Below are 12800 nucleotides of genomic sequence, written 5' to 3' on the forward strand. Positions count from 1 at the left end.
TTCCTGTGTGACCTTGGGCAAGTTGCTTATATTATGTGCCTCAGTTTCCCCACTGATCAATGGAAATAATAGCACTGCCCTGCTTCAGGGGTGTGTGAGGATAAATACATCAAGGATTGTGAGATTCTCAGCTGCTACAGTGAGGAGAACCAGATAAGAACCGTAGGTAGATAAATATCTGGCTAATTGTACCAGGACTATCCCATATTAAGGAGTCTCTGGTTGGGGCAGGAGCTTAATATGAAAAATCTTGAAAGTTACAGCACCAAGTGTGGGTGGATCTGTGCAGATAATGGGTGAGGAGTGAGACTCTAGGCTTCGTGTGGGGCCTGTGAGCAGGGAGAACCTGGGTCTGTCCCTAACTGAGTGGATTTTCCTCTACCCCGGTGCAGGTGATTGAAGAGTTCTACAACGAGACGTGGCTAACTCGCTATGCGGAGCCGATCACCGCTGGCACCCTCACCACCCTGTGGTCCCTCTCCGTTGCCATATTCTCCGTTGGGGGAATGGTTGGCTCTTTCTCCGTTGGGCTGTTTGTCAATCGCTTTGGCCGGTAAGTACCGTGCATGCTGGAACTGTTCTTTCCATCCTGGGGCTGGTGGGTGCCCTTCACCTTAGTATCTGGGTACATCTCAATCAGCTCCCCAAGTGGTAGGCCGATACCGTTATCCCCCACACCCTGCCTCCCATACCATTGTCCTCTAGCCTCCCAAGCACGCACACCCGTCACCTCCATAAAAGGCAGCCTCTTAAATCCTCTTCCTTGTCTGTTAATTTCATCACATCGGAATCCTCTTGAAATCCCTCCACTGGCTCCTCATCGGATCTAAGCTTCTTGTCACTGCATAACTCTGCCCCTGCCACCTCATCCTCCTTCCCTGCACTCCACCAGCATTCCCAGGCTTGCTCACCTCTGTCAGCTCCCCCCCAGGCGCCTCTGCCTTTTCCATCATCCCCACCATGCATGGGCCAACTCCATGAGCTCATCCACAAGGCCCCTGCTCTGCTGTGTGTCAGTCCCTCCTCAGCTGTGCTGCCTACCTTGAACTGAGATGATTTGTGTATCAGCGGCCTGTGGCTGTTCCGTTTCCTCTATCTCCAGAGCAAGGGCCATCCTTCTCGATGTCTGGAAAATGCCCGGCAAACAGTGGGCACTACAGAGCGGCTCCTGAGGGACAGCAGAGTTCATTGACTTATCCACAGCCTCAGAGAGGCAGGAACAGAGCACAGAGCTCTCGAGTCCTAAGACATGGCTTTGCCCATAAAACCACCAAGCTGCACTCGGGTAGCTCGACCCCACTCACCCTTCTGAGAAGATGGGACCCTGGAGCCGGGGCTGCTTAGTGCAGAATTCCCTCCACACAGGCCAAATGTGTGTAATCTCCATGTCGCATAGAGGTTTTTCTATTGGCTTCTCCAGCTCTGCGTGCACACTCCTGTCAAACAAAGCTGCGTTGAGAAAGTAGATACTTCTCATAACACAAGAACTAGGGGTCACCAAATGAAATTAATAGGCAGAAGGTTTAAAACAAATAAAAGGAACTATTTCTTCACACAACACACAGTCAACCTGTGGAACTCCTTGCCAGAGGATGGTATGATGGCCAAGACCATAACAGGGTTCAAAAAAGAACTAGATAAATTCATAGCTCTTAGCCAGGCTGGGCAGGGATGGTGTCCCTAGCCTCTGTTTGCCAGAAGCTGGGAATGAACAACAGGGGATGGATCACTGGATCATTCCCTGTTCTGTTCATTCCCTCTGGAGCACCTGGCACTGGCCACTGTCAGAAGACAGGATACTGGGCTAGATGGACCCTTGGTCTGACCAAGTAGGGCCATTCTTATGTTCTTACTGTGCTTGGGTCCTAAGGTTGCCGCTTGCTGTCAAAGGAGAACTTCATCTCTCCCTTCATGACCAGACCCAGTGTCTCCATTCATCACAGCTACTTGGAGCATTTTGCTCATACTTTGTGTGAAGGCTCATGAACTTAAGCTGGTGTTAGGCCTTGTTTGGTGTGTGGCTCTGGCCTCAGATAGGGTGACCAGGTGTCTGGTTTTTGCACTGAACATCAAGTTGAAAAGCGATCCTGGTGGCTCCAGTCAGCACCGCTGGCTGGGCCAGTGACTGTCCAGTTGGTGGCACTGAACAGCGGGGCTGGTGGGCTCCCTGCTAGCCTCCACGTGGCTCCCGGAAGCAGTGGCATGTCCCCTCTCCATCTCCTACACATAGGGGCAGCCAGGGGGCTCCACCCAAGCGCCGCCCCTGCAACTCCCATTTGCCAGGAACTGCGGCTAATGGGAGCTGCAGGGGCAGCGCCTGTGGATAGGGCAGCATGCGGAGCCACCTGGCTGTGCCTCAGCATACAAGCCAGAGGCAGGACATGCTGCTGCTGCTTCTGGGAGCTGCTTGAGATAAGCCCACCCGGAGCCTGCACTCCCTCCCACTTCCACTCCTGCCCCAGTCCTGACCCCCCCCCCACCCTCTGAACCCCTCAGTCCCAGCCCAGAGTACCCTCCTGCACCCCAAACTCCTCATCCCCTGCCCCAGCTCTGCCCTCCGAACCCCTCAATCCCAGCCCAGAGTACCCTCCTGCACTCCAAACCCCTCATTCCCATCCCCACCCTAGAGTTTGCACCCCCAGTCAGAGCCCTTGCACCCCTGTCCCAGCCTAGAGCCCCCTCCCGCACCCTGAACCCCTCATTTTTGGCCCCACCCTATAACTACAGGCCCAGCCCACAGCCTATACACTTCTCCCACATCCCAACCCCCCACCTCAGCATGGAGCCCCCTCCCATACTTGGAACCCCTTGGCTCCACCCCTCAGCCCAGATCCCCCTCCTGCACTCCAAACCTCTCATCCCCGACCCCACCCCAGAGCTCTCACCCCCTCTCATATCCCAACCCACTGCCTCAGCTTGGGGCCCCCTCCCACACTCTGAACTCATTTCTGGCCCCACCCCAGAACCCACCCCAGCTGGAGCCCTCACCCCCTCTCATATCCCAACCCACTGCCTCAGCTTGGGGCCCCCTCCCACACTCTGAACTCATTTCTGGCCCCACCCCAGAGCCCTCCTGCACCCCAGCACCCTGAGCCAGCCCAGTGAGCGAGGGTGGGGAGTGCAAGCACCAACGGGGAGCGGAGCCCTCAGAAGAGGTGGGCCATGGGCGGGGCCTCAGGGGAGGGGCAGGGCAAGGGTGATCAGTTTTGTAGAGTAGGAAGTTGGCAACCCTAGCCTCAGATCATTGCAACAAAGTATTTGAAAACCAAGTAGAATTTCACCCATCCTTACTTTGTTTATAAATTTTTTTTTTATTTCATGCAGCTTGGACACTGGAAACGGCTTCGTGTGTTTCATTTTCGACTTCTTCATTCCACTTGGTTTCTTGTTCACATGTTCTGCACCTGTTGCCTGGGTCACGATTAGGCTTTGGAAACCTTCCTCTCTTCTTTCTACCAAGAACTAAACTTTGGGCGTATGTGATTATCCCAGTGCCCCTTGGATGCAGCACTGGTACAGCTGCCCTGCTGCTGGCCCTGACCTCCCTGTCTTTGCCTCCCCAGACGGAACTCCATGCTGATGTCAAACAGTCTCGCCTTCCTGGCAGCCATCCTGATGGGCTTCTCCAAGGTGGCTTATTCCTTCGAGATGCTGATCCTGGGCCGCTTCATCGTCGGGTTGTATTCTGGCCTCACCACTGGTTTCGTGCCCATGTATGTGGGTGAGGTGTCCCCAACGGCGCTGAGAGGGGCTCTTGGAACGTTCCACCAGCTCGGCATAGTCGTGGGCATCCTCATTGCACAGGTGAGTTGTTCTCCAAGGCACCTGCTGCTGCACTGGTATGCTAACAAATGGTCCATTTCTCAAGAATTCATCTGGTTTCCTGCCTGTTTTTAATGTTGCATTGACCAGTCAGTGAGCTTTTTATGAATACTGATTGGAGCTGTTTGAGGTGCTTTGAGTGACAAAGGGTGATCTAGGGCCAGGGCTCTCGATTGGGATTCAGGAGCTCTGTTTTGCTCTGTGAGTTGGGAAAGTCTTGTAATCTCTCTGTGCTTGTTCCTCACCTGTAGAATGGTTATAATGACTGTCCCTGTGACTCAACTGTACGCTTACTGGGGGGTGTCTGTGCAGCATCTAATACAATGGGGCCCTGTTCTTGAGGTGCTCCTGTATAATGGGCAGATCTAGGCTTGGTGCTCATGTCATCTCCTTGTGGTGTGGTATCCATGGGGACTGAAGATGCTCAATTATCCTGTGTGGTCTGGCTCCTCTAGAGAGACTGGGGTCTGGTGCTGCCTGGTGTGCTGGCTTCGCCTGTGATGTTCTCTAGTGGCTGCACACAGAGAGGGCAAGAGATCGAGGCCTAGGGCTGTGGTGCTGGGGCTGTAGTTCCCAGGTTCTCATGCTGGCCCTGCAGTCACAGACCTGCCGTATCCTGTATCTGTCTACTGTTCCTGCATTCATGGCATCGCTCAGGCGGGAGGAGCAGGAGCTGGTGGGGCGGTATTGTCTCTAACGCAGTGTGGCTTTCTCTTCCTGCTGGCCTACCTAATGAGCTTTGAATCTGCTGCTGCCTCCAGACCTAGGCCTACTCCTTTCGCTCAGGCAAGAGGCGCACAGTTCAGTCCCTGTCGCTGACCCCACTAGGGCCCATCGGTTGTTGGGTTTAATGTGCAGGTGCTGGGTGGCCTGTGATACGCTGGACTAGAGAATCTGGCCTTATGCCCTGACTGTTACCGTCGCGACTGGAGGAAGGGCTAAACTCACTGTCTCTCCACAGGTGTTTGGGATGGACTTGATCATGGGGAATGAGTCACTCTGGCCGCTCCTGCTGGGATTCACCTTTATCCCTTCCTTGCTGCAATGTATCATTCTGCCCTTCGCCCCCGAGAGCCCCCGGTTCCTCCTTATCAATCGCAACGAGGAGAACAAAGCGAAGAGTGGTGAGTTGGCCGCCCCCGCCCGGGGAAAGGCCCTGCGGGGCCTGCGCCCTTCAGCGCTCCTCACCTCTCCACCTCCTTCCCCTCAGTCCTGAAGAAGCTCAGAGGGACGACGGACGTCAGCAGCGACCTGCAGGAGATGAAGGAAGAGAGCCGGCAGATGATGAGGGAGAAGAAGGTCACGATACTGGAGCTCTTCCGCTCCCCTTTGTATCAACAGCCAATCCTCATTGCCATTGTGCTGCAACTGTCTCAGCAGCTCTCGGGGATCAATGCGGTGAGTGCAGCGCTGCAGAGTACCAGCCGCGGGTGGCTCTCACAGGGCTGTACCAGGAGAGGAGGGCAGTGAGCTCTTCACCCCCGGTGCCACATCCAGGGTCACGCTCAGAATGGAACCCTTGGCCACAATGCCTCCTGTTGGTGCAGCTTTGGAGGGCTGTGCTGAACACCACAACCAAGCCCTGTGGTGTTCTGTGTACACCCCCTCCCATGAATGGCATTGGTCAGGCGGTTTGGAGTAATACTCTGCCTGTAGATGCTCAGAGATGCCTCAGGCTGGGATCGGCAAAGCTTGTTCATGGCATGTTGCTTTGTGTTGTAGGTCTTCTACTATTCTACCAGTATCTTTGAAAAGTCGGGCGTGGAGCAGCCCGTCTACGCCACCATAGGCTCCGGGGTGGTGAACACAGCTTTCACGGTTGTCTCGGTGAGTGTCTGCTGAATAGTTTTCCTTCCTTCTGCCTGTCCGTAAGTCCTTGCAGGATTGAGGCCAGTGCTAGTGTGTTTATATGGCTGTGAGCAAGGCCCCATTAGATAAACACATACCGAAATGTGGTGATCCTTCACACTGCTCTAGCGCTCCTCCATTGATTTCAGAGCACTTTGCCAAACATGCTGAGGAACGTCCCCCATTTCACAGCTGGAGAAACTGAGGCACGGTGTAGTTAATGGCAGCTTCGTTAGAGGTGTCAAGCCCTGCAGGTCCCACTGGCATTAGTGCCTCTGAAAACAGGGCCACAAGTGACTTACCCAAGGCCATGAAATGAAACAGCAGCAGCGTTGGGATTAGAACATTGGCCTCTGGCTCTCAGCTTAATGTCTTAGATCAGAAGTTCTCCAACTTCATTGCACTGTGGCTCCCTTCTAACAAATTACTCCATGACCAAAGCCTGAGCCGGCCTGAGCCCCAGCCATTTGGGCGGGGGGGGCACAGTGGCGGCGAAGCTGAAGCCCAAACTCCACTGCCCCAGGTGCTGGGTCTTGGGCTCCAACCACGGGCCTCAGCAAGTCTAATGCCTGGCCTGGCGACCCATTCAAACGGGGTCCCGACCCACAATTTGGGAACCGCTGCCTTAGACACTGCTTGGCTAAAGAGTGACTTAGAGCAATAAAAAGCAAATGTCCTTAGTGCTCGACTCTGATCCAGCCAATCTCCTCTCCTCCCTCCCCAGAGCAGGTGCCCTCCCTCCTATCTCCACTGACTCCTGCTGAAGCACGGCTACTCCCCCTCCAACAGACCAGCTGCTTCCTGCTACCCTGGGCTCCATCACATTCTAGGCCCCCTGGCATTGCCATGGCATGGCCAATTTTTACCTAGACCACATTAAGTTGCTTGAGTGCCTTTTATAGAGTGACTGACTTTGCCCCTTGTTGGACTCACAAGGTGGGGCTGCAGTCTGGTTAGAAAGCATGAGTGTGTTCCCCAGGGAGGGGTATTGGTGGGGCAGGACGTGGGTCTGTCCCCTGGCAGTAGATGTGCTGAACAGTGCTTGGCTTCCTGTGTCTGACAGCTCTTCGTGGTGGAGCGAGCCGGGCGCAGGACTCTGCACCTCATTGGTCTGGCTGGGATGGCTGGCTGCGCAGTGCTCATGACCATCGCCCTGGTGTTGCTGGTGAGTGAGTGCTCCGAGTTCAGAGTAATTGATTCTGGGGTTGGGTGCCACCTGGAGACACGCACTGAGTAACACAAGGAAAGGAGGGGGTGGGACACTGAGCACTCCTCAGCCCCCGGGGGTGGTTACTCTGTGAGGGCTGGTGGAAAGGGAGACCTTGCAGGGATGATATCACATTGTTGGCCAATCAGCCCTGCCTGAATTCCTGATGTCATTTCAAGAAACCCTTCCTCCCTGGGGTCGTAGTTCTGGAGAATGCTGGTCCCTGGGATGGCAGTGCTCATTGCTTAAGAGGCACGGGTCCCACAAGACACCTGCCTCCAGGCTTGCCCAGCACCAGAGTTAATCACCAGCCCACTGGAAGTGCCTTGAGGTGATTTGTCAATGGAATAGAGCAGGAGTGGCGGAAGCTTCCTAAAAGTGGTGGGGCCATGGCCACCTGCCCCTCACATCTGTTCTGGTGCCCCTGGAATACGGTTGTACCAGAGATGCAGGGTCCACGTACGTTTGAAGCAAATAATGCTCTTTTCTCTTTCCCTGTGCTAGGACCAAATGGCCTGGATGTCCTACATCAGCATCATTGCCATCTTTGGGTTTGTGGCTTTCTTTGAGATTGGCCCAGGCCCCATCCCTTGGTTTATCGTGGCAGAATTGTTCAGCCAAGGCCCTCGCCCTGCCGCCTTCGCCATTGCAGGCTTGTCCAATTGGACCTCCAACTTCATCGTGGGCATGGGCTTCCAGTATGTGGAGGTAATTCCCCTGCCCTGCTTCTCCTCCAGTTCTGCGAGTGCTGTGAGCCACCCGCAGGATTTCCCTGCCCTGATTGGGGCTGGGACTGGGCATCCACATCTGCACTGGGGCTTGGGCCCATCTCGCTCTGCAGCCAGATAGGCTGGCAAATGGTTAGAGAAGGAAGCTCTAATGGATTCAGACACCTGCTGGGGCAGTGCAGGGGTAAGCGAGTAAGACTGAGACTGATTAGCATCCAAGAGATCAAACTTAGCCTGGTGTCAGTGGGTTCTGCCCCCCAGGAGCTCCAGAGGGTGTCCAGCTGTTACAGCCTGGCTGAGTTTGGTTCCCTGGCTTTCTGTAAAGCAGCAGCACATTGGATGAGGATGACGCTAGCGAAGTAGGATTGTCTCATCCATTGATCTCTTGCAAGCCCTGTGCAAAGGAAAGGCAGTAGCATTATCCCTGTTGTACAGACGGAGAAAGTACGGCCCAGGGAGGCTAAAGGACTTGTAGCTAGCACCCAGGTCTTCGGAGCCCCCAGCAATGCCCATCACACCACCCTGCTGCCTCCTCCTATGTCAGCCAACCAGAAAGACCCACGTGTATTTTCCCCAGCGGGAGTCTGGCAAGGCTCTGCCTCTGCCCAGTGCCTCAAAGGTTCAGTGATGCCTCAGCCGTGGTGCTGGCTCCATGCCCGGAGCTGAGTTTCACTCGCAGTGAATGGTACAAAGACACAGGCCACGTCACCTTGTGAGGATCCGCCCTGCTGAAAGGGCACACCCAACCCAAACAACTCAGCATTGCTCAGGCAGGAAAATCTCCTGCTTTCCACACAAATGGGTTCGACCAGGTTCCCCAGCTGCTCAGGGCCCTGTGAGAGCAGGAGGCTTCGGTCTGAATGAGGCTACTCGGGCGGAGGACATGCAGGTTTGCAGCTCCTCTTCATGAGGAAGCGACTGAGACTGAGCTGAGGCTGCTGCTGGTGCCTTTCTAACCCCAGGATCAGCTCTGTACATGGCCCTCTAGGTACAAAACTGCCTAGCTCCATCATACAGGCAGAGCTGGGGCAGGTCCGTTTGTTGCACTGCATTGGGAGGGACGGGTTGTAAAGTTCGCCTGGGGTTGGGTTCAGGAGTGTTCTGCACTCTCTGGTTAGAAATAGTTACTAGATAAGGAGACAGTGGGTGCTGCTCAAGACTTTGTAACTTAGTGCCTGGCAAGCTTTGTGGTGCCTCTGAGCACCCCACACCAGGCAAGCCCTGTGCCAATGCCCATCGGCACCTCACCGTTTCCCTGGCTGTTCCTTTTCAGCAACTCTGCGGCCCATACGTCTTCATCATCTTCACGGTGCTGCTGATCCTCTTCTTCATCTTCACCTATTTCAAGGTGCCCGAGACGAGGGGCCGGACCTTTGACGAGATCGCCTCTGGGTTCCGCCAGGGCGGTGCCAGCCAGAGCGACAAGACGCCCGATGAGTTCCACAGCTTAGGAGCAGACTCCCAGGTCTAACAAGCCAGCAGCTCGTCCCTCTGCTCCAACCACTGAACTTCTCTCCTGAGTGTTTTAATGCTTGTACAGAAACCAGGCAGGAGGGATTTGACGGGTGGGGCGGTCAGGTGCATTTGTTCCGTCTCCAGAGTCCCCACCTGGTTGGCCAGCAATATACTGACACACATTTGCTAGGAACAATTGTAGCTGGTTTCACGTCCAGGATTTCAAAGATGATAGGTTCAGAAACAACAACTAATGTTTTAAACCAACCAACCACCTCCAGTTTTGTAAGCAGGAGGGAACTCCCTTATTAACAAAGCAACAAGTTTTTTAACGAGAAGTTTTTAAAAGGTCAATACTTTCAAGGGTTTTCATCACTGAAAAAAGCCTGTTGTTTTATTACGTATTTTAAAAAGCAAATTTTTAATGTCTCAAACTGTCTAAAATTTCAAACCCCCAGTGGGTTGGGGGAGCAGGATTCTACCCCCCAGAGACTAGGGGGGAAGTGGGCAAGGATTGTAATGTTAATGGATTCATTCTGTTCTTCTACAACTCTGAGTAGCAGCTACACCTGAACTGGCCCCCAAGAGAAGCTCTGACAGGGCTGTAGTGCTACGTGGACAGTCCTAGGGGTACCTGTCTTCTGGGGTCACCGCCACATCTCCCAGGATTTAGAATCTCCAGTGGCAGTTTCTCAGTCCTTCAGAACCTGTCCCCAGCCAAATCTACTTCCCTCACCTGAATGAATCATTTCCTCTGAGTCAGATGGGTACAGTTTGGGTGGGGTGAGGGTTTTGTTTGGGGGCTGGGTTTTTTGGGGGTGGGGAGAGAGTTAAAAACTACTGTGGGTTGTTTTTTTGTTTTGTTTTGTTTTTTAAGTCTGGCAATATTTGCCTTATAGGTCAATTGCAGTGTATGTGGGCAGGGAAGCCTCACTACTGAAAAGTCAGCAGCAACCTGCCCCCTTTGCTCATTGTTAAAAACAAACCAACTCTCCAGAATTGAAATCTAGTCTTGCTTTGCTCCCACCACAAGCAACCCTTGTGTTGAAAGTGTATCTGAGAAGCAGGAGTGGTATGTTTACAGGCCGCAAAAGCCAGTTTGGGGCAAAATAACCTGGCTGATGAGACAATACAAACACTAGCCCAATCACTACCTTGCAAGCCCGAGACTCTCAGAAATTAATCAGTTGAATGAAGACACACATTTCCTGCTTTGTGTATAGACTGGAAGATATTTATATATATATATATATTGTTCAATGGTGTTAATAGTAGACATTAAGTTATAGTGTTTCTGATTGACAGGCAAAGTACTGTAAATATTCTTGAACTATATTCACATTGTACAATGTAAACAAAGTACAGATACAGACTTATAGTTTCTATAGCAACCGTACCGAAAGACTTGTTCAATAGAACGAACTTTTGTATAGTTAACTTACCTGCACTAGAGTTGCATCTGTTGCACTGAATTTTAGTCTTAGCATATTACAAACAAACAAACAAAACCCTATCATTTACAAAACAGCTCCTTCCCTAAAGTGCATGTTTTAGAGGCTCATGGCACATTTCCAAAGCCAAACGCAGCTATTTAATAGTATTTTTTATTTATTTGTCTGTTTTTAAAGTGGCTACGTGACCAACTTGAAAGAAAATAAACTTAGAAAAAAATCATCTCTGTGTACAGCGCAAAGTCTGGAAGACTAACTCGTTTTTTAAAAAAATAAATAAAAGTGCCAAGAGAAGGAAGAAAAACTTGTGTGGTGTGGAAAGAATTAAAAAAAAAAAAATTACACAGGACAAGATGTGCAGTGTTGTGTGGATTTGTTCCAGTAGGGGCAATGTTCAGACTTTGCCAGCTCAGGGCTTCAGAGGCAACTTACAGGTGACTCAGCATTGTCCAGAGTTCTCTGCTGAGGATCCCTTGTTTTGACCCTAACACCTGCATTCCTGTCCCCGTTTTTCATTGTTAGAGCTGTGGAAATAAGTGGATTTACTTTTTGTTTTTATTAGTTCAGTGGCCAAACCAAAAAAAATCCAATCTAAAATTATATTGGTTTTTGATCTGCAATAAAAATGTTTGAAATTTTCAGAAAACTAAAAATTAAAAACAAAAAATTGGTTTGGGTCAAACGCAAGACTTTGGAAAATGAAATGGAAATAAAATTTGAATTGAAAAATTAATTGAAATATTTAGACTGTTTTGGTCACAAAAAGTCTGCAAAAACTTTGCAAAATACTCTGGTTGACCTAAATCTGCTTTTTGTATGAACCATTTTCCTAGCTCCTGTTTTTGCCCCATAGTTCTGGTTGCTGTAGCCGCACCCTCCTGCAAGAAGTGGGCCTTTTGTTCAGATGACTGCTAATACAATGCTGCTGTTAAGGAGTACAGCAGTGTGTCTCCTAGAGGTAGTTTAAAAACATTTTGGGGGAGGTAAGGGGGGAACAAAATGGACACTTTGTCAAAAATGAGCATTCGTTTGGGGAAAATTACAAGTTTTTTTTTTAGATTTTTTTTTTTTGTTGTTTTATGAAATTCAAACCCAAATGGCTTGGTGCCCCCACTTCCCTCATTCTCCTGTAGCACAAAGGAGGTGAGGGGGAAAAAGTCTTTTTTAAAAATTAAAATTTTTGAAAAAAACATGGAAGTTTGTAGGATGAAAACGATCAAAGCAGCAGCTCTATGGGCCAGGCACTAGGGCCCTCATTTTGAACCATGCTGCATTGCATGCTGGGATTCGTAGTCTCTGGTGGAGGCATCTCCATTCAAGAGGATGCTGTCCATAATGTGAGTTAGTGTTTGGCCCATGGGTGAGACCTGTCCTATGGAGCCTGAGAGAGAGTTCTAAACCCTGCGCTTGGCAGGGGTGGGGAGGGAGTGATGGGAGGCTGTTAGGAAGAGAAGTATTTCTACTGAAGCTGGACCACAAGGGCTCCCCTCTTGCGGGCTGAGGATGCTCTGACCCATCCCCTCTGTGCCCCCAAAGCCTCTGCTCTTGCTACTTTGGGCTGGGGTTGTATTATGCAAAAGCAGATGTGGAGCATGGGGGCAGAGCAGGCATCCTGGGTGATAGCAACAAGGATGTACCCTTACACTGGTGCATTGTGCATTATCCAGAGTGGCCCTATGGATGCCTACAAATGACTGCACAAACAGGGATAACTTGGCTCTCGCTGCTGGGGAGTGATGAAACATCTGCCATCTTCATCCTTGAGGAGCTTTTCTGACAAAGGGTAGCGGTGCCCATTCCTAGCTCCCAGCTCAGTGCTGCTTAAGGGCACAGAGCAATCACTCGTTTTTTGCTCCTAAATACAGGGCCTGGTGCAACTGCTGCTCTGGTCTTCTGGGCTCCTAGCCCCATTCTATCAATTTATTTTTAACAAGCTGGGCAGTGGCGGATTTAGAGTTAGTGGTGCCCTAGTCGCAGCTTCATTCTGGGGGGGCCTCCTGGGGACCCAGCCAAGAAAGAACATTCTCTTACCTTCTCTCTCCCCCTCCCTCCAGTTTTTCGTTCATCTTCCTCCTATATTATAAGTAATAGGAAATAAATGAAAATAAAGTGAGCTACCTTGATTGGGGCACGGGGTTGGGGTGTGGGAGGAGGTGGGGGGGTCAGGGTCTGGGAGGGAGTTTGGGTGCAAGCTCTGGGCTGGGCCAGGGGGTTGGGGTGCAGGCTCTGGGAGGGAGGTTGAGGGCAGGCTCCGCGCTGGGGCAGGAGGTTGGGGTATGGGGATCAGTG

General features: G+C 51.6%; 1 protein-coding gene across 3 annotated transcripts in view; it reads left to right on the forward strand.

Annotated features, from left to right (window-relative positions):
* Window positions 1–10734, forward strand: part of SLC2A1 (solute carrier family 2 member 1) — a 37069-nt gene extending 26335 nt beyond the window's left edge. For all 3 annotated transcript variants that reach the window (XM_032798498.2, XM_032798496.2, XM_032798495.2), the window contains exons 3-10: window positions 393–553; window positions 3564–3804; window positions 4784–4946; window positions 5033–5220; window positions 5545–5649; window positions 6734–6835; window positions 7382–7585; window positions 8879–10734. In XM_032798498.2, the coding sequence (XP_032654389.2) occupies window positions 393–553; window positions 3564–3804; window positions 4784–4946; window positions 5033–5220; window positions 5545–5649; window positions 6734–6835; window positions 7382–7585; window positions 8879–9076 (1362 nt within the window). In that variant the 3' untranslated portion in view covers window positions 9077–10734. The remainder of the gene's footprint in view (window positions 1–392; window positions 554–3563; window positions 3805–4783; window positions 4947–5032; window positions 5221–5544; window positions 5650–6733; window positions 6836–7381; window positions 7586–8878) is intronic.
* Window positions 10735–12800: the final 2066 nt, after the last annotated feature.

The sequence above is a fragment of the Chelonoidis abingdonii genome, chromosome 23, assembly GCF_003597395.2.
Source record: "Chelonoidis abingdonii isolate Lonesome George chromosome 23, CheloAbing_2.0, whole genome shotgun sequence".
Classification (NCBI taxonomy): domain Eukaryota; kingdom Metazoa; phylum Chordata; order Testudines; family Testudinidae; genus Chelonoidis; species Chelonoidis abingdonii.